The sequence below is a fragment of the Tiliqua scincoides genome, chromosome 6, assembly GCF_035046505.1.
Source record: "Tiliqua scincoides isolate rTilSci1 chromosome 6, rTilSci1.hap2, whole genome shotgun sequence".
Lineage (NCBI taxonomy): Eukaryota > Metazoa > Chordata > Lepidosauria > Squamata > Scincidae > Tiliqua > Tiliqua scincoides.
Genome location: NC_089826.1, coordinates 59,448,684 through 59,468,010, shown reverse-complemented (window position 1 = coordinate 59,468,010; position 19,327 = coordinate 59,448,684). Strand labels below are relative to the sequence as shown.

Here is a 19,327-nt window from a genome sequence, read left to right as displayed (position 1 = left end):
GCCTCCTTGTGATAAGGGAATATTTCTTCCCTGGAAAGTCTATAGACATTGCTAGGCTGTTTGTACCCACCTCTCACACACACTAAAGCTGTTCCTGCAAATCTGGACACTTCGGAACAAAATGCTGTGATTTTGATTTGATGCTGTGGACACCAGAAAAGATATTCGGGAGAGGGCAAACTGCATTTCTGGGAACAAGATTGTCAAAACGTTAAGATTTCTGAAAGAAAAAATCATTTCAGTGTTCCCAAACCCAAATCAAAGTGAGTACATAGGAACTGCTCTTGATATATACTCGTTTTTGCATATTGACACATATGGATTGAAAATAAGAAGTGAGTATGCAAAAACCTCTCCTTCAACCGTCATAGGACCCAGAAATAGAGGGGGGACAGATGGGGATGAGCAATTGTCAGAGGCTTGTGCCCCTTACGTATATGAAATGTAGTAGGGGCTGCAGTGGAAGGGAATTAGCAGCCTCTCTGTGCAAGCGTAGAGGTGTCTACTGCACATTCATTTGGCTTTCTGGAACCCAGTTTAAAAGTAAACCTCTAAAAGAGAAAAAATATTATTGAGGGGGACAACATGAAAAACAAAGTACCTGTGCTTCATATCTAGAACCAAAAGGGTTTTTATTCATAAACCATAGCATGCGAAAGATTGGATTCAGAGTAATTGGTACACTCTAGCGTGCCCAGGCTTACAAAATTTAGAACTGAGAGGGAGATTGTCAAACCACAACAAGCAAAGTTACTTTAAAAATCAAAATGGAACTTCATAGCAGTGACGAGTTTCTTAAAAACAAGGAACTTTACCAGTTTGCTAATGTTAGGGTTAAGGGTCAGGTTTCATCAGAAGTAGCGAAGACAAGGATAACAGACACCAGGAGGGAATTCCTAGTTTCAGAGTTGTGCATATGATGCACAGTATACCTGGTTGCAGAATTATTTTGCCTGAACTGAAACACACTCGTTTAATAATCCATTGAAGGTATGTGCTTAATACTACCCTCAAGATTAGCCAATAAAATGAAAACCCTTTCAAATCACACAAGCTGGCATCAAGTTATAGTACTGTACAATATGTGACACATTCTCACCACCAATTCCTCCAGGATGTGGAAAAGGGAGCACAATTACACCAGTATGCTAGAAGTTTGAGATTTTGTTTTCCTGTCCATTGCCTGATTTCGTTCAAGACAGGGAAACTAAAGCAACTAGACATCCAAAATAAAAACACATTTACTATTACTTCATGAACCTGCAGCTCATTTCTCCTAAAGACTTTGAACAAGAGAAGACATATTTCTGGAAGGTTACTTCTGTCTGATTGGCAGACTGTTCATTATCAGTCCACCATATACAAACTCATAATACACTTTTTCAGGTTTTTCGAAGTTGAAACAAGTCTATGAGTCTATAGAGCACAGAAGTAGTGATTCAGCCAGTATTCCTAATATGTTACAGAGGCAGCTCCCAGGAGAGTAATATTGCAATGTCCCAGAAATATTGCTTCTCACCATTACAAATGAAGCTGTCCATCTTAAGTAACTGAATCACAGGCAGTAAAAGAAAATAAATTGTGTTCCCCAGAATTTCTGCAAAGCTCAATAAAATACACAAGCCAACACAATAGATGTTAGCTGCCACAGAAATATTGTTTCACAGAGGATATGGAAATTTGTTCTCAGGCTGTTTATCCATTTAGTTTACACTGCGATTGCCTTGCATGCACATCATATCATCTGCAAAATGCAAATTGAACCACCTAAGAATAAATACTGTCTGGAAAAATCTTCAGCATTGTTAGACAGCTAGTCTATGGCTGTTCATCACCAAGTTTGGCACTAAGTACTATTAAAGAAATGACTGCTTTTGGGGGAGGGGGCATATTCAGTAGTTGTGTGCTCCAAAAATATATTCTGGGGTCTTATTGTAAGGTTCTATTACCAACCACACTTCTGAGAAATGCACCTCTTCCCTCCCATTTACTGTAGCCCTCTAATATAAGAGGGCAGTTGCTTTTAACTACCTACTCCACTTTACTGTTCTCCAGACTCTTATGGCTGAGCAAAGTCGTTTAACAGGCTGATTTAGGCAAATCTGCTGTATTTTGTCTTCTGACTGAAAGATATTTCAATATTTATGCATCCACTGTAATCTTTAAACTTCTCAACATGATTTTATGTTCCTGCTGTCTTCCCAGGAGTCAGTGGCAAGATAGCACAGGAGATATAAAGAGGCTAGGGAGCAGAATGGGAAACCTCAGTTCCAGATTCTCATTATGATGCCGAGTAGAATTTTTCTAGTCATCACTGTTTCATTATTTACGTATCTTCTTTAAACAGGTTTCTAAACTCACCACCACAAGATTAACATAAATTAAGTTTGCGACATATGTAAAGCACATGAAAGGCAATAAAGAAGCAGATTGGCTTATCATCTTGAAAAAAACAAGCAGATTGTATACTTCAGTTATGAATATAACCTGTAATACTCTGAAGACTAAAAGCATCATAGAACCAAACCATCCTCAGCAGAATTAGATATAATGGACTAAAGTTATGGCTGCAATAGATAACACATCAGTCTTAACATGATTATCTCTCCAGTCCTTCATCAGGCATCACCAGATTTCTGCAATTAAAAGAGTGAGGGAACCAGAACTCTTGAATTCCCTCTGTGCTATTCCCATGTGACCCTGTTTCAAGAATTTGGTTACTTAGTGCAGAATATTCAAGAACAGAGTACTAACATCTATTAATACTCCATTAGTACTGCAGATTTTAAAAATTATTGCATAGTTTTATGCATTATTCTAAAATACTGGTCTGTTTATTAAACAGTTTTTAATAAAAACCAAGCCACTCTCAATGCATTTGGAGCATTGACTACCTCGATCTTCTGTCTTTTTTGGATTTGTCTGTACATCTATCCATAGTCTTCTCGTTGTCCCCTCTGCACTTTGGGCAATACCATTTCCCCTTTGGTTTGTACGTGAGTCCCACACATGAAAAATGAAACCACTCAATAGGACACAGTTCATTGTCACATCCTATCATTTCTCCATAAGACACCTGGTCACAGAGACAGTAAGTTGGCTCATTAGGGTCTACTGCAAAGTCAACAGGTGAAGCTTCCCTTTCTTGTTTAGCTTTGGACCGTTTCTTTTTCTTAGCAGATTTGGATTTCTTCTCTTTAGGTGGCTGGTCATCATACTCATCGATTCCATTTGCTAAATGGCATATATCACGACTTTCACTGGTACGCTGCCGACGTGGCCTTCGTGAAGATCTTTCTGGCTGACAAGGATCCACTTTTGACTTTTCAATGGGTTTTTCAGTATCTGACAGATCTTGGAAACACTGTGAGTGAGACTCAATTTGACGGGCTCTGTTCTCCACTAATTCAAGCATCTGAGTAACTATTTGGATTTTCTCATCCCCAAGTTCTTGACTGTTGATCAAGGCTCGCTGAAGATGCTGTTGCAAACGCTTTTTCTGAACTGGATCATCTTCGCTCTTGTATTTCTCATACACTTCATCAATTTCTTTTAGTGCATCTGCCAAAAAAGAAAGCAGAAGAACTGCATGAAACACTAGAACTACCCAAACTACTGACTTCATATCAAGAAATTTGATAATCTTATTATCAAATAATCTTATTATGATATTTGAAATCTTATTTATTTAATAAGATTTGAATAGTGCACCCCAAACCTTTTAATACAGTACACTTTCAGGTAGTATCATGTTAGGATAAAAAAAATCATGGTGTAATTATGACAAAACACACACACTGAAGATGGCATCTTGGAACTTTTAGTCCAGTATGTGCTACCAGATCCTATGGAGCAACATTCACTTGCCACAGTCAGGGTCCATGAGAGGCAATAAAGTGGGCAATTTGTACCCAGGCCCCAAAGGAGGGGCCCCAGAAATCTCCTGGGATCTTACATTTTCCTATCTCACCCAGACTCGCTGCTCACATGGGGCACTCAGGGCACTACTAAGGGCATGGTAGCTGCTGCTGCTGCAAACCATATGCACCAGGCTGAGGAATGCATATAGGATGCTTTTCAACACAGTGTTGAATCTGGGAGGAAACTAGTCTGCTACAGTAGCTCTTCAGCCTGTGGATCTACTTACCATTAATAAGTGCATAGGAATTCAGGAACAAAACCACAGAAGTAAGCTTGATACACAAAGGATACTTTCCATTCTAGTATGAGCCTAAATACGATGCTAATTTTCTGCAATGATTTTCTATATTTAAAAGATTTTAGAAAGACTTAGGAGTGTGTTTGGTTTTCCATATTACCATATTTAGTTGCTGATGCCATGCAGGCAGGCAGACCTGGGCTCCACAGTAGAAAATTCAGTAGACCTGGACTACAAAGACCATTCCAGCTGTGCCCACCCTCCCCTAACCTCTTTTGTCCCCCAAAAGAAACTTTGTACCCCCCCCCAGGAGGCTCTGATCACAGTATCATGAACTCCACCATCTATTTGGGACTTAAAAGCAGACCACAGATTAAGGTCACAACTGTTATCCAGTTATCCAGGAGTAAGTTATTGACTATAACAGAATATATGTCTGAGTAGACATGCATATTGGGTTCTCAGACACTGCCTTGCCCCCCCCCAACTCACTTAACACTAGAAAAAGTGGGGGGAGGAGAAAAACAGGTTATGAATGACCAAAGAGGACATTCCACCCACCCACGGGCACAGTGCTCATCCCTACACCCAGTTCCCCCAATTAAGGATCACACCATGTCCTAAGGTGGATATGAAGTTTGGGGGGGGGGAGGAAATGAGGAACGGCCATTTGCTTCCACCCCTCCAAGTGTTTGGCAAGGGGGGGCACATACGAAGACTGAAAGCCCAATCCTTTGTATGTCTACTCAGAAGTAAGTCCCATTGTAGCCAATGAGGCTTAATTCCAGGAAAGTGTGGATGGGATTGCAGCCTTAATTGGAGTCACTCCTAAGAATCCAATCCTATGCACATCTCCTCAGAAGTAAGTCCCATTATAGATACCAGGGCTTACTGCCAGGTAAGCGTAGAGAGGATGGCAGAGCCCACACACATCTACTCAGAAATAGGTCCTATTATAGACCATGTGGCTTACTTCCAATCAAGTGCAGAGGGGCTTGAGGCTTCAGAGCACCATCCTATGCACATCAACTCAGAAGTAAGTCCCATTATAGTCAATGCAGCTTGCTCCCAGGTGAGTGTGGATAGGACTGCAGCCTCAGAGTCCCCTCTTCTGCAAGCCTACTGAGAAGTAAGTCCCATTATAGTCAATGGGGCTTACTCCCAGGTAAGTGTAGACAGGCTGTCAGCCTCAGAGCCCCCTCCTCTGCATGCCTACTCAGAAATAAGCCCCATGAGTCAACGGCCTTACTCCCAGGTCAGCGTGGAGGAGACTGCCTGCCTACTCAGAAGCAGGTCCCACAGAGTCCGTGGGCCTTACTCCCAGGCAGGCGTGGACAGGCTCTCGCCTCAGAGCCCCGCGCCTGCCCGCTCAGGCTGGGAGGCGGCGGCGGGCCCTACCTCGGCAGCGCGTGTCCATCTCCCTGAGGAGCGAGGCCAGCCTCTGCATGTCCAGCGGCAGGGACTCCACGCACTCCAGGTAGTCCTGCACGTAGCGCGCCAGCAGCTTCTCCGACGCCCCTCCGCAGGGGAAGGCGGCTACCCCCCCCGAGGCGGCGGCGGCACCGGCGACAGCGGTGGCCGCCCCCGCCCCAGACCCCGCCCCCCCGGGCTGTTGCCCCGGCGACCCCAACATCATGACGCGGCGTGACACCCGCTCCTGCCTCCCCTCGGCGGACCCGGGTCCCCACACAGCGGGAGGGGAAGGGGGTCCGGGAACGACGGAAGCCCCGAAGGTGGGCGCCTCTGGAGCGCGGCTGAGGCGAAGGCGCCTCCTCCCTCCCGCACTTGGAACTCCCCGCCTCCTTTTCCTTCCGCACCCCCCTTTCTCAACAAGCGCATTGCGCATGCGCCAGACCCTCTCCTTATAAGGCGCGGGCGGTTCGCATTCTCCCGCCTTCCTCTCGGGGCGCCCCGATTAGCTGTCTGGGCGATGACGTCAGAAGACAAACGGGAGGGGCGGGATGAGAGGCGGGGCTTGGCTCTTAAAGGGACACAGAACCCTTTCGGGGGTTCTATTCCATTCCTCTCCCTGCACTCAATGGAACGCTCAAGCCCTCTCGCTCTCTCTCAGCCAATCACCGGTCAGGACGGACGGAGATGTAGAACCCGCGAGCCAATCCCGTCAGCGGACACACTGCTGCTGCACCGCGCCATCCTCTGCCTCCCGCGGTCCTGCCTGCAGCTGAGCGCACCTGGAAGAGCGACGGGCGGAACAAGAGGGGGAGGGGCGATGGGCGGAACCAGGGAAGGGGCCTTGGGTGGCACGTGTGATTTCGGAAGGGAATGGAGTTTTCTGAGCCAAAGTGTGGATTGGGGGTTCAGTCCCAAACGTACCTTCTGACCAAGCCGACGAATGTCTACATTGTAGTCAATGGGGCTTACTCCCAGGAAAGTGTGCATAGGATCACAACCTGAGAGTCCAATCCTATGTATGCCACTATAGTCAATGGGGCTTACTCCCAGGTAAGAATGGATAGGATTGCAGGCTCACAGCCCAATCCCATGCATGTCTACTCAGAAGTAAGTCCCATTATGGTCAATGGGGCTTACTCTCATGTAAGTATGGATAGGATTGCAGCCTGAGGCTTGCAATGCTATGCATATCTACTCAGAATTAAGTCCTACTATAGTCAATGGGGCTTACTTCCAAATAAGAAACCTAGGCTTGCAATCCTAGGTTAGTAATATAAGCCCATCTGGTATCTGCATCCTTGTAGCCATGCATGTGGATTGCGCTGTCTGTGCAGGGTGACCAGGTGTCATAACCGAAAAAGGGGGTGAGGCACCCCACAATGTAGGACATCTAAGAAAAATGTAGGACAAGACAAAATAAAGGCTAAAAAACACTCGTATATATGAATTTCATGTGGTTTATTTAAACATATTATTTATGCTAGTATTTCTGAGGGCTGGTAACTAAGCTTTGCTGATCCTCAAAGCCTTCCTGTTCATATTGTTGCAGTGTTTTTGTACCTCTATATACTTTCCTGTAAATTTGAGTGTGGTATTGGGTGGTTGTCGGTAGACAGCCCAAGTGCGTGTTGGCAATTCATCCTATGGCCTATCTTTGCCACATGTTCAGCCACCCCTGATTTGTCAACCTGTAGCAACCAACAGTGCCTCTCATGTTCCATGAGAATCCAGGAATTTGGAACAGGCAATGAACTGGGCTGCAGAAAGATAGTCCTTTAAGGAACACACAGTGAACAAGATCAGTGGACAGTTATTGTCAGTTGCCCTGGGTTGAGATGAATGGACTGTGGTTCTCACCTCCAGTCTCATTGAAAATGCCCACCACAGTTGTGGGTGAAACATTGGGAAATGAAAATCTTCACAGTCCACAACCAGTAAGCCCAAACAGTTCTTACTGCAACCATAACATCCAGAAATCTTGGCTTCCTAATGCTGGCACAGGGCTTTTTGCCACTTCAGTGGGAGTGTGTTTGTGAGTTCCAAAAACAATGATCTGGCGAAAGGGAATTGACTACACAGTCCTTTACATCTGAACCCATGAAAGTGGGGTAAAAGGGTAAATTTGTATCCAGACCCAGGACCCAAAGGAGGGGCCAGGAAATTTCCTGGGATCTTACATTTTCCAATCTCACTTGGACTTGCTTCCCACATGGGATGCTGGGGGCTGCCACAAACCATAAGCACCGGGCTGAGGAATGCATACATGATACTCTTAATAAGGTGACAAATCTGGGAGGAAACTCGCCTGTTACAGTAGCTTTTTGGCATGTAGATCCACTTGCCATGAAGGAGTGTATGGGAGCTCAGGGACACAGCTATGGGACTACAGCTGCTGCAGAAGTAACTTTTGGTCCACCCAGGCCACTTTCTGTGACCCTTAGTGTGACCCTAAATATGATGATGCTAATTTTCCACAGTTATTTTCTATATTTAAAAGATTTTAGAGATACTTAAGAGTGAGTTCTGGTTTTCTGTATTACTGTATCTAGCTGGTGATGCAGCATGGGTGGGTAGACCTGGGCTCTGCATTGGGAAGTTGGTAGATCTGGGCTGTAAAGACTTTTCTGGCTGCCACCACCACCACCCCCCATCTTGTTTTGGCCCCTTCCTGCCCCTGCTATGCCAATCCCCATTGCCACCCTCCCCCCAGTTTATTTTACTCCTGTCCACCCCCTTGGGAGGGGTCCCAAAAGAAACTTTGTGCCCCTCTGATAACATTACTCAGAAGTAAGCCCCCTTAGGCTGCAATCAGTGGAGTCAATGGGGTTTACTCCCAGGAAAGTTTGGATTCAATGGGCACTTACTCCCAGCTAAGTGTGGAAAGGACTGCAGTCTACTCCCTTAGCTGGGAGTAAGTCCCCATTGAATCCACACTTTCCTGGGAATAAACCCCATTGATTGCAGTCTAAGGTCTCTCAGCCTAAGCGCTCTTAAACTCTGCTGGGAGTAAGTCCCCATTGAATTCAATGGGGTTAACTCCAGGGGAAAGTGTGGTTAGGAAAAGTGTGAATAGGATTGCAGCCTTGGGCTCGTCCACACTTACCTGGGGGTAGGTAAAAGTTTCCCTTGCACTCAACTTTCCTGGGAGTAAACCCCATTGACAATAATGGGACTTCTGAGCAGAAGTAAAAATGAGGCGGGCGTCCCGAGAATGAGCCCCGTTCTGTTGGTGCGGTGACCCCCTGGGGAGACACTCGCACTACCTGCGTAACTAGAGGGGGGTGACGAGAGGCCCCTCCCGCGCTCACCCGCTCGGCCCTGGGGGCTTCCTGGCGGGGGTTGTAACGTGAGCCTGCGGGACGGGTTACAGCGGGCTACAAAGCGCGCGGCACTCTCTGCCCAAGGTCCGGGGACTTTCCCCAAGGCGGGTGCTGAGACCCAAGAGAAACACTCGTTCTCCGTGCGTGGCCTGGAAAGCAGGTCTTCGGAACGCCTCCAAACATAAACGGCTGTTCATGCACTTTATAAAGCTTTGGCATTTGCTCCATTTTAGGTTACGGTGAATGAAAAAAAAAAATCCACTGTAAGGAATGAAACCATGACAGTATAACCGTGATACAGAGCTCTTAAGTGTCCTGGTCGCTCTCTCTCTAGTTTCTTTGGAGAGCGATTATTTACAACAGAAGGTCAAGGCAATATTTCCTTTATGCTAATCAGCCTTGCATATATTATGCAAATGAGAGCCCCCCTCCAAGAGCAAGCCAATAGGAAATAGGCTCTCTCAAATTCAAGAGGGAGGGGAAGCGAGCTGGAACTGCTGTTAGAACATTCTACTGTGCAAGCTTTGGCCTGGGAGGGAAATTCCCAGGGTTGCATGAATCCAATGCACTGCTAGCCCTTGCAAGTAGGGATGTGCTGCTAAAGACAGCAAAAGCATCTTTGGAGCAAGAGAAGGGGAAGTGCCTATTTTCCTGCTCAGGGCTTATCTGAGCCAGCTTTCACTGGGGCAGCCAGTCCTTTCTCCAGCACAAGGACTTGGTGCTGGGAAGGCAGGAAGAGCCCTTTTTAAGCATGTGCAGAGTGCTTTTCAAACTCCACCAGCTCCCACCTGCTGAGAACTGGAAAGGCTTTCTAGGCTGGAGCACATGACTACACACCACCCTCTGGATGTAGAAATTCAAATTAAGCACTGTTAAAAATATATTGGATTGTTCCTGCTGGGACTTCTACAGCAGAAACACTCAGGCTGAAATCTTACCCACACTTACCTAGGAGTAAGCCCCATTGACTATAATGGAACTTCAAAGTAGACATGAATAGGATTGGGCTCTCAGGTGCTGCCTTTGAAAGTTTCTTCAAAAGGACCTTAAGGCTGCAAAATGGTAATTTTGCCCTAGACTGTTGATGTAACTTACATCACTGCCAGTTTTAGACTTGGTGAGGCCCTAAGCCAGTGGTCTTCAACCATTTTTTGTGCCATGACCTCAATGAATGAGACTGGGGACCCCACTGTCAATCCTATCCTCCTCCCAGACCCTATCTACCTGCCCTGCCCCCATTGCCACTCTCTCCCTGTCCCCATAATGCCCTTCCAGCACTGTTCACTGTAGCCAAATATTCTTATTAGAGAGAGCAGAAAGTAACCATGAAGCCTGGCACTATTGAGTTGTTTTTTTTTAACCCAACTGCTAAGAAACTGAGCAGGATTGGGACACAATCTTCTGGTAGTGGAAAGGGAACACCAGATAGTGTGGTGCTCCCCTTTACCTGGTGGTGCTCTTGTCTAATTGTCTTCAACTTTTTTCATTCCCCTAAAATTGCCGTGACCCCACAACTGAGGCTTCTCAACCCCACTGGGGTCCCAAACCTGAGGCTGAAGAACACTGCCCTAAGCTATATCGGAGGACCCTTGTTAAAAAATTACACCAAAGTTTGCTGCACAAGCCATTGAGATCTACATCCTCAGCACACAGAATTTTAAAAGCTGTGCCCCTCCCAAAAACCTGAAAATTTTGAGGCCCCTGTGATACGTGAAAATCTTTTCCTTCCAAGTGATTTTATATCTGGTTACTAAAATATGTAGGCCAAACCTCAACATACAGGCCACAATCAAATCAAGCCACAAGCGCATGGAATGCATAACCCCCACTTAGCTATATGCAAGTGTCTCCTGATCCATTCACCCTATATGCAAAACAAGTCCGCTGGCACCTCCAGAGGAAGAAGTCTATTGTTCTATTGTTGTGATTCAATCACTCTTAAGTACCCTATGCAAACTGCCTCCAGGGGTTGGCTGAGTTCCCCCACATAGGAAGCCAGTCCTTGCTGATAATTGACTTCTTGATCCTTTCAATGTTTAACATATTCCAAGTGCCCCACTGTGTGTAGTGAGCATGCGCATCCAGATCAGCTCTGGGACACATCAGGGTTATTCTAGGTCAGCATCCGGGTCAGCAAAAACCCTTTTAAAAGAGAGGCTCCGAGCACATGCTCTCTCTCTCCGGCTGCCCTTAAGGCAGAGGTCCTCCATAGGACTCTTTCCCCCCCCCCCAACTGCTTCTCAGGACAGGTAATTACATCTTGCGTCTGGAACTCCCTCCCTTCTATCCTACCTATTTCTCCTTCTCTCCCCATCTTAGTTAGCAACTGGGTTATGCAGACCAGGGACCCCTAAAATCCTTCCCTACAACCTATCCTTTTCTAATTTCTTCGGATGCACCAAATACACGGCACATGCAACCACCATAAAGCTAGGTACACAGGATCCAAGTACTAGGAACCAAGAAACATATACTTACTATTTTCCATGTGCATTATGTTTACCTGTGTGTTTTTGTAATAAAAATATAATCATTGATTGAAAGTTATCTTTCTCCCAGTCTCCTCTTTTCAAGCTAAAAAGGAATTTCTCTGCATTACGCTGTCTTATTATCTAGCCTGCGATCCTGAAGTTTCCAAAAGGGTAATATAATAATTCCCCTTAAAAACATAACAGCCCTTTTTGGTAACACCTGAGGATTGTGAGGTCCTAAGCTGCAGTTGTTTAGTTCAGGGGTCTTCAAACTTTTTGGCCAGAGGGCCGCATCAAATATCTGGCATGGTGTTGAGGGCTGGAAAAAGAATTTAAGTATAAAATTTAAATAAATTAGAGATGGAACTTAGATGAGTGAATAAATGAATGAATGAGCTCTCTGGCCCTCAGAACACCCTCCAGACACAACCAGAGCACAGCTGGTTGTGTTCAGTTGAATGGGTCAGAGGCTTTCAGGGGATAAGAGCCTGGCTTGCGGGACAGAGGCTTGCTGCGGGCCACATCTGGCCCCTGGGCTGGGGTTTGGAGACCCCTGGTTTATGATTAAGTCTGGCCCTTCTTTCCCAAAGGCTGCCTGAGAGTTCATGTTATATACAGTTGGATATAAATAAAACTGGAAATAAACTGGATTTATAAATAAAAACTGGACTCAAAATTATGGTGTTTTCCCACCACTTCTGAATAGAATATTAATTCATTTACATCTGAGTAGAAACCAAGCTATTGTAAATGTCTTTATTTAAATGAAGTATATTTTTACATGGGATGCCATTTTTCCTTAACAAACCAATTACCCATCACATCATTTCTCTGAGTAACTATTTTTGTATCTACCACTCCTACTCAAGATACTCATTTCAAATGCATTTGAATAGAATGTATAAATCTGAATACTGTGTTTTTGGCAGATCAAGCATACTCCCATTACTTAAGCAACTTCAGGAAAGGTTCATTTTTACTGTTATAATTTGCTACTTAGTATTTCAATTGCTAGGCTAAATGATGAACTGCTATCTTGATTTCAAAATAATTGCCTTGGTCCTGATTTTAGAACTGGCACAGCTAGCTAGCATGGAATATTATTGCACATAAAACCTATAGTCAAAACTATCTGCTATGTGGAGATGGTGGTGATGGAAGATTATTCTGTTCTTAACTGCTAAAAAATGTATGGGAATTATACTTAATACTCCAACACAAGCCCATTAACACAAACTAGGGCATTGCAAGGGAAATGCTTCAAAAACAGTTTTAATACTTTTTCTAAAAACAAATATTAAAAGAAATCAGCATAAGCCATGAATCAGAGAACCAATGTAGATGCATAGGAAGACTTGTACTGTGCCCTTTGTCTTTGACAGCAGTTCTGAGATGACAAAGTAATCAAGCAGCATGAAGGATTACTGATAAGGGGGCAAAAAAACTGCAAGCTCCATTGTGTTTATGGAGCTTACCAAGCATCTCTTTTCATCAAGATTCTTCATTGAGAAGAATGCTCTATTCTCTAACGGCTGCTGCACAATCAAATGATATTCAGCATTAGTTCACAGAAACATGACTGAAAGTATTTGGATATATACTAACCTCATCTACTATAAAGCCTATGGAAGCATATTTCAGTCCCTACCTATCACAAGAAATCAGCAACTCACTGAAGAGTCCCCATTGTTCAGAGTCCCCCCAAAAGATGTCTCACTATAGCAGGTGGTGGAACAATGCCTTTATATGCAAGCAAGCAACACACTATTGGAGAGCTTTGTATCTTGTTTAGTATGGTAGTGCAACAATTTTTTTTCTCCAGAACACAGTGAACTTATTTGTCAATACATATTGACATCCAGAAATCAGAATAAAATTGAATTCATGTGCTTTGTAGAAGTTGCAAATTAACACTACAGTGTTTAAGACTAAAAATAATTAAAGAAATAAAAAGGACTGTTAGTTAAAAGTACTTAATGAAAGCAAAGTATATTACACGAGCATTGCAGAATTTTCCCCCACAGAATAGCAGATGGAAAATATGCATAATATAAAAAGTTGTATTTAATTGAAGAAGGTGAAAGGAGTCTCTCTCAAAATAAGAAAAATATGCTTAAGGATGTTTTTAGTGATAAGTAACCTTGGTGATTATGTACTGAAAATTTGCAAGTATGATAGTAAAATAGGACCAGCACATCATTTTTAATTAAGATTTAAAATATTACTTCATTAAAATAATCTGAATCAACTGTTTTCTTTTTAAACAGGCATATTAACTTTATAAGCAACACACTTGAAGCAAGTGATTCAGTGTTTGACTGAATTTTTTTAGATAACTTTCCACCATCCATGTACAATGGTTCTTCCTCTGCAGCTAAAAAAGTATAAGGGTTCCAAAATGAGCATTACTGCTACCAAAATGTAAGAGTTACAAAATTAGACTGTATTGAACAGCAAACTGTACCGTAATTGTTTCATTAAAAAATAGAAGACTTAAGTAGACTATTTAGCAAATAAAACAGCACTCTATTGTGCTATATATGTTAAGGCATACCTTTGTATGCTTTTATGTCTATAACAAATTATTTACATTTGCTACTGAGTGAAAAGAATGGTATCTGTTCTGAAAAACTGAGAATCAAAAAGTACAAAATATCTGGGAGTCTAGTTTACAAAAGTAATTCACTTATTTGTGACAGAACATTATTTGCTAGTATCAACAGTGACAGCTTCACTGTTGTATAATATCTCTTGAGGATTTCTTAAAGCTGGAGGTAAATTTAGAGGTTTTGATTCTTCATCAAGAAGCACCAAATCTTCAATTTCCTTTCCTTTGTACTTCCTTTTACATAATTTCACAATAACTTTCTTCTTCAGAAATAGTTTCAATGCCTCCCTTGAAGCAACTGCTTCAGCATTTTCCTTACTTTTTCCACAGCCAGTACCCAAATACACAGATTTGCATCTCAGTTCACAAACCATACTTTCCTGAGAGCTTTTATTCTGAGGTAAATCTGCAAGCTCTTTCAGTGGAACAAAATCAACATCTAATGTTGCCTTTACAGACTGAATAGACGAGTTTAAGAGTTCTACATGATTTACATTTGGACTAAAGCCTCCAACAGCAACCAACTTCCAAGCAACAGCTTTGTACAGTCTGTTGAAAAATGGCTGCCTCTCTTTTGCATCGTCACTTGTTAATTTGCGTAGTACTTTGGCAGGAACTGCACTTGTGTGTGAACTGCTTTTTGAAGCTGACACTGCAGCTCCTTCCAAACTGACTATCTTTTCAGTTGGTAACGCATTTTCAGATTTGGATTCTGAAGGTTTGGTTAGGCAGTAATTCATCTTTGATTCAGGACCAGGCAAAGAAGCCCGAGCAGATTTGTGCCTAGTGGTTGTTGTAGATTCATAATTAGCAACTCTGGGGTCTATTCTTACTCCTGTTGAAGACGCCGCGGGCGCCGCCTTCTGGGCCACGGATGAAGACGCCGCGGGCGCCGCCTTCTGGGCCACGGATGAAGACGCCGCGGGCGCCGCCTTCTGGGCCACGGATGAAGACGCCGCGGGCGCCGCCTTCTGGGCCACGGATGAAGATGCCGCGGGCGCCGCCTTCTGGGCCACGGATGAAGATGCCGCGGGCGCCGCCTTCTGGGCCACGGATGAAGATGCCGCGGGCGCCGCCTTCTGGGCCACGGATGAAGATGCCGCGGGCGCCGCCTTCTGGGCCACGGATGAAGATAGAAACTTCTCTGGGGTTTTAGCTGCCTCTTTTCCTGGGTTCTTTATAGCCTCAGTGTTTGTTTCCATGGGAATTTCTGCCTTAACAGATTTTGCATCACTTCCACTAACTTCACAAGCTTTGTTTGTGCCAACAGCTTGCTTCTTGCGAGGCTCTTCTGGCCCTTCTAGAAAGAAGTATACACAAATTATGTCTGTAATTGAGTAAATTTAACTGTCCTTATCTGAATCAAACAAAATCTACAGCAAAAGAAGAATCTTAATTACTTCAAAATGTAACAATGTGTGTAATAAAATATTTGGGTTTTGCTATATTATGACAGGTATATCAGTGATGTTCACTTGCCTTAAAAACATAAGCTATTATAACCCAATTGTTTTGTTGTTTAGATTAAAATCAGATTATTACTGTCACAAAACTGTTAAAATAGATTAACATAAAGAAAGAAGGTCTCAGGCTAGTTAACAGTTCTACACCAATTAAAGCAAACTCAACTTGCTCACATTTTTGCAATTTTAAGATTTATCAGATAAAAAAATTAAATTCTTAAGTCTTGACAAATTAAAAAATGAAGCTAGTTTCAATTTCTGAGGGGCAAACATGTTTTCATTTTACTACGCTCCTATATATATTTGCACAGCTATGATCTGCTAACCATTGCTACTTGATATGCCTCGTTTCACCTTGGCAACCAGTTCATCTCTCAGAGTGTGGGTTGGAGCATTAGTCACTGTGATGCCTGCAGCCATGTCCAGGACCTTTTCCATCACTTGTGCAGGATACCTGAACAGGAAAAGACAATAGAAGTTAACACTGTGGAGAAGAACTTAGACCATCATCACTAATTTTTGTTACTGACACATGCAAATCTTAGTCTTTGTGTCTGAATTTATTTTAATGTCAAAAGAAATTCTAAATCCCACCACAGCATTATTGAAATTTTTGGAGACAGTTTCCAGAGTTCTCCTTAGTATGGACACTTCAGCACTTGGTTATTACATATAGAAAGCTGAAGTACTTTCCAATCCCAGATACCCATGTTGAGTAACAGAGACACAATGCTGCAATAGAATGCTCTCCTACCTACACAACATGCACCTACACGTACATGCCATGTTAAACCAAAAGTGTCTCTTAAGACCTATTCAAAGAACACTTAAGTAGACAGATAGCAAGTCCAATTTTATCAGAAGAGACACTGATGTGCTCATGGCAAATGGGAATATCCCAATTTTGTGAAACCACAAGCAAACATAAAGCAGGTTGACTTTAAGCATTGTCAATCACAGCAAATGCCTCTAAAGAAACATTCAGGTAACAGCTTTAACTTCAGCACCCCTGAACCTGATCCAACAAAAAGCTTATGTAAACAGAAGAAAACATTGTGCCTATCAGCCCACAGCTGCAAAACTGGAAGCTCTGTTCTGCAACAGGGGTAAACTCACCAAATTAAAGCCAGTGCAGGCATTATCAGAGTGGGCCTGCGCACTCATAAAACTGCATGGCAGATCATGACAGGCTACAGTAGTTACTTCAGCCATGGAAAAAAGCCTACATCTTGCAATTCTTGTCAGATGATCATCCATGACTTCTCTCATTTCTCAGTTCTCAGTACACAAACCAGCTACAGCAGCAGCGCTCAAACTTTGAGTACTGCACACCAGAATCCAGTCCCCTGTTCAGACCACATCTGAGTGTTTCGCCCAGACACTATACAATGCCCTTTCCATTTGTAAGACAGACGCTCTGGGCAATCACGTCGTCTGCCTGGCGTCCCAAAAGCCTGCAAGGCAGGATATCCGGGCAGACGTGAATACCCAGAGTGTCCCTGTCCTCTGAACGGAAAGCACATCTTATGGCAACCAAGCAGAACTGAAAGGTCCGCTCACCAGGCAAATGGATCTGCACAGACTGCGGATCAGGCCCCCAGCTTGTGCAGTTCTGAGCTACAGGAATGTAGCTGCACTGGCTTCATAAAAAGCAAAGTAGATCTATCACAACGCCACCTAGGAAACAGGGACATGTGGTGGGTGGGGAGGCAGAGCCTCTCTACCAAAGTCTTTCAAAAGAACCCCCACCTTGTGACGCACCCAAACACCCACAACCCATGCGCAGAGCACTTTTCTAAGGACTCCAGTGGGGAGGCTCTGCCTCACCACCCACAACACGACCCTACTAGGAAACCACTCCTTCCTTTTTATGTGTACAGGTCCAACCTATTTATACATGGATTTTCTATACAGTGATTTGACTCAACAGGAATGACCCTTGCAAATGAGAAGGAATGTGCTGATCCCTGGAGAAGGGGGAAAATGCATCCCTATAAATCAGTTTTAAAAACAGAACAGTCCTTTAACAATAGCCTCCTTGATGAGAAAGAAAGGGCAGTTGGCTGACAATCCAACAATCATTCTCTCTCCAGGCAACCCCTCCCTTCCCCCTGAGCATGTGAAAGAAAGGTGATCACTTTGCATTGGTGAAGGGAGGGACTGAATGAAATGCCTTTGTAAAGGCCTGGAGGAGGACTGATAGATGGATTGTCTTATCTTACATCACTATAATAGGACTTATTTTGAGTAGGTATGCATAGGGTCTTATCTCACTTACTTGGTATGCATAGGGTCTTATCTTACTGAGGTGTGACTCTTATTTTACATCACAAAGGTCAGCAAGGCTGTTTTTAAATCACAGGAGCAAAGAAACTTTGTTTTTTAAATTGATTTGCTATTGTTCGAATATGCTTGGAATGGAACCCACTCAATGAGGCTCAACCTGTAAGCGCATTTCAAGGACTCACTCTAGAGCAAGCATCCTTAAGCCATTTCTGCCCAGCACACAGGTGCAGACCAGGAACATGCTGTGGATGGGGAGGCAGGTGAGGCAGAGCCTCCCCACTGAGAGTCCTTGGGAAAGTACAGCTGCATGTGAAGTATTCAAGCACTCACAACCCACATGTACAGCCTGCACACCTCACAGGGTAGCGCTTTTCAAAGGACTCTGGTGGGGAGGCTCTGTCTCACCTGCCTCTCCACCCACCGCATGTCCCTGGTGTACACATTTGGTTCCTGATGCGCATATGCAACGTTGGGCAGAAATGGCTTAATCAAGGACAGGCTTAGAACCCAACTCTACGCATACCTACTCAAAATAAGTCCCATTATCGTCAATGGGGCTTACTCCCAGGAAAGTGAGGAGTGGATGGCAGGCTTAGAGCTCACTCCTAAGCGTGTCTACTCAGGAGTAAGTCCCATTTTCAGTCAACGGGGCTTACTCCCAGGCAAGTGTGGACAAGACCCAAAGCGGGCGAGCCTGGCCAGCCACTCACCGGCAACCCAGGAAGACGTGGTTGGCCCACACCATGGAGAAGGAGACCAGGCGCCGGAGCTCCGCGCTGCTGTTGCCGTCCTTCCCGCCCTGCGGCAGCTCCAGGCCCTCGGCGTTCCGAAGCAAGAAGTCCCGGCGGTGCCTCCAGTGCTGCTCCGGCTCGCACCCCTCGCGCAGCGCCTCCACCCAGCCGGGCCCGGCGTCGCCAGCTTCCCCCGCCCGCTCGCCCCCTCGGCTCGGGGCAGGGCCGGCCCCCGCCGCCGCCGCGGCCTCCCCCTCGGCCATGGGTCACAGGCAGCAGCCGCCGCCGCTCGCTCTCCGCGCTGAGACCCGATTCCCGCCCGAACCGCCGCTGCTCCTACTCCTGCAGCAGCCTCTCCAAATCCGCCACCGGACGTGATCGCATCAGAGACGGCCGACAACCCGCGCCTCACTTCCGGCTACTTTTTATGACGTTGCTTCCGGCGCGTCACGTCGTTTCTGGTCTCATTTTGAAGGACGGCGCTGGCTTCCCAGGGCCCTTTGCGGCAGAGACAAGCGAGTGGAGTGACGTCATCACAACTCATACTTCCGGCGAGCATTTGAATTTGAGCATGTGCGGGGCGAGTAATAGCCCGCAATAAAATGGAGTCGCTTCCGTTTCCTTTGAATTGCTGCGCCTGGGAACCGGAAGTTACATATAGCTCGCTCTGAGTTTGTGCCTCTTTAAGCTCAGTAGTGCTTTCCCTCCGCCCCCTTCCCCTCGTCCAGCTCTGCGATCCTGAAGCGGAATTTGATTGGTTCGTTCCAGCCAATGAGAAGCTTTCTTTCCGACTGGCGCTTCAGAGCCCAGTAGTTCAGTCTTAACCCTTTCCTGCCTGGCCATCCTTGCACACATTGGTCCCTGCTGAGTATACGC

The 19,327-nt window shown here is 44.9% G+C and overlaps 2 protein-coding genes across 2 annotated transcripts; both read right to left on the bottom strand.

Moving 5' to 3' along the window:
• Window positions 1-634: 634 nt before the first annotated feature.
• Window positions 635-5,949, bottom strand: ING2 (inhibitor of growth family member 2). The gene is made up of 2 exons (XM_066632141.1): window positions 5,558-5,949; window positions 635-3,561 (listed from the first exon to the last, which is right to left on the bottom strand). Exons 1-2 carry the CDS (start codon window positions 5,793-5,795, stop codon window positions 2,891-2,893), a joined length of 909 nt encoding a protein of 302 aa, XP_066488238.1. The 5' UTR covers window positions 5,796-5,949; the 3' UTR covers window positions 635-2,890.
• Window positions 5,950-12,105: 6,156 nt separating this feature from the next.
• Window positions 12,106-18,831, bottom strand: CDKN2AIP (CDKN2A interacting protein). The gene is made up of 3 exons (XM_066632269.1): window positions 18,431-18,831; window positions 15,761-15,888; window positions 12,106-15,271 (listed from the first exon to the last, which is right to left on the bottom strand). The coding sequence occupies exons 1-3, from the start codon at window positions 18,712-18,714 to the stop codon at window positions 14,067-14,069; spliced, it is 1,617 nt and encodes a 538-aa protein (XP_066488366.1). The 5' UTR covers window positions 18,715-18,831; the 3' UTR covers window positions 12,106-14,066.
• Between the last annotated feature and the right edge of the window lie 496 nt (window positions 18,832-19,327).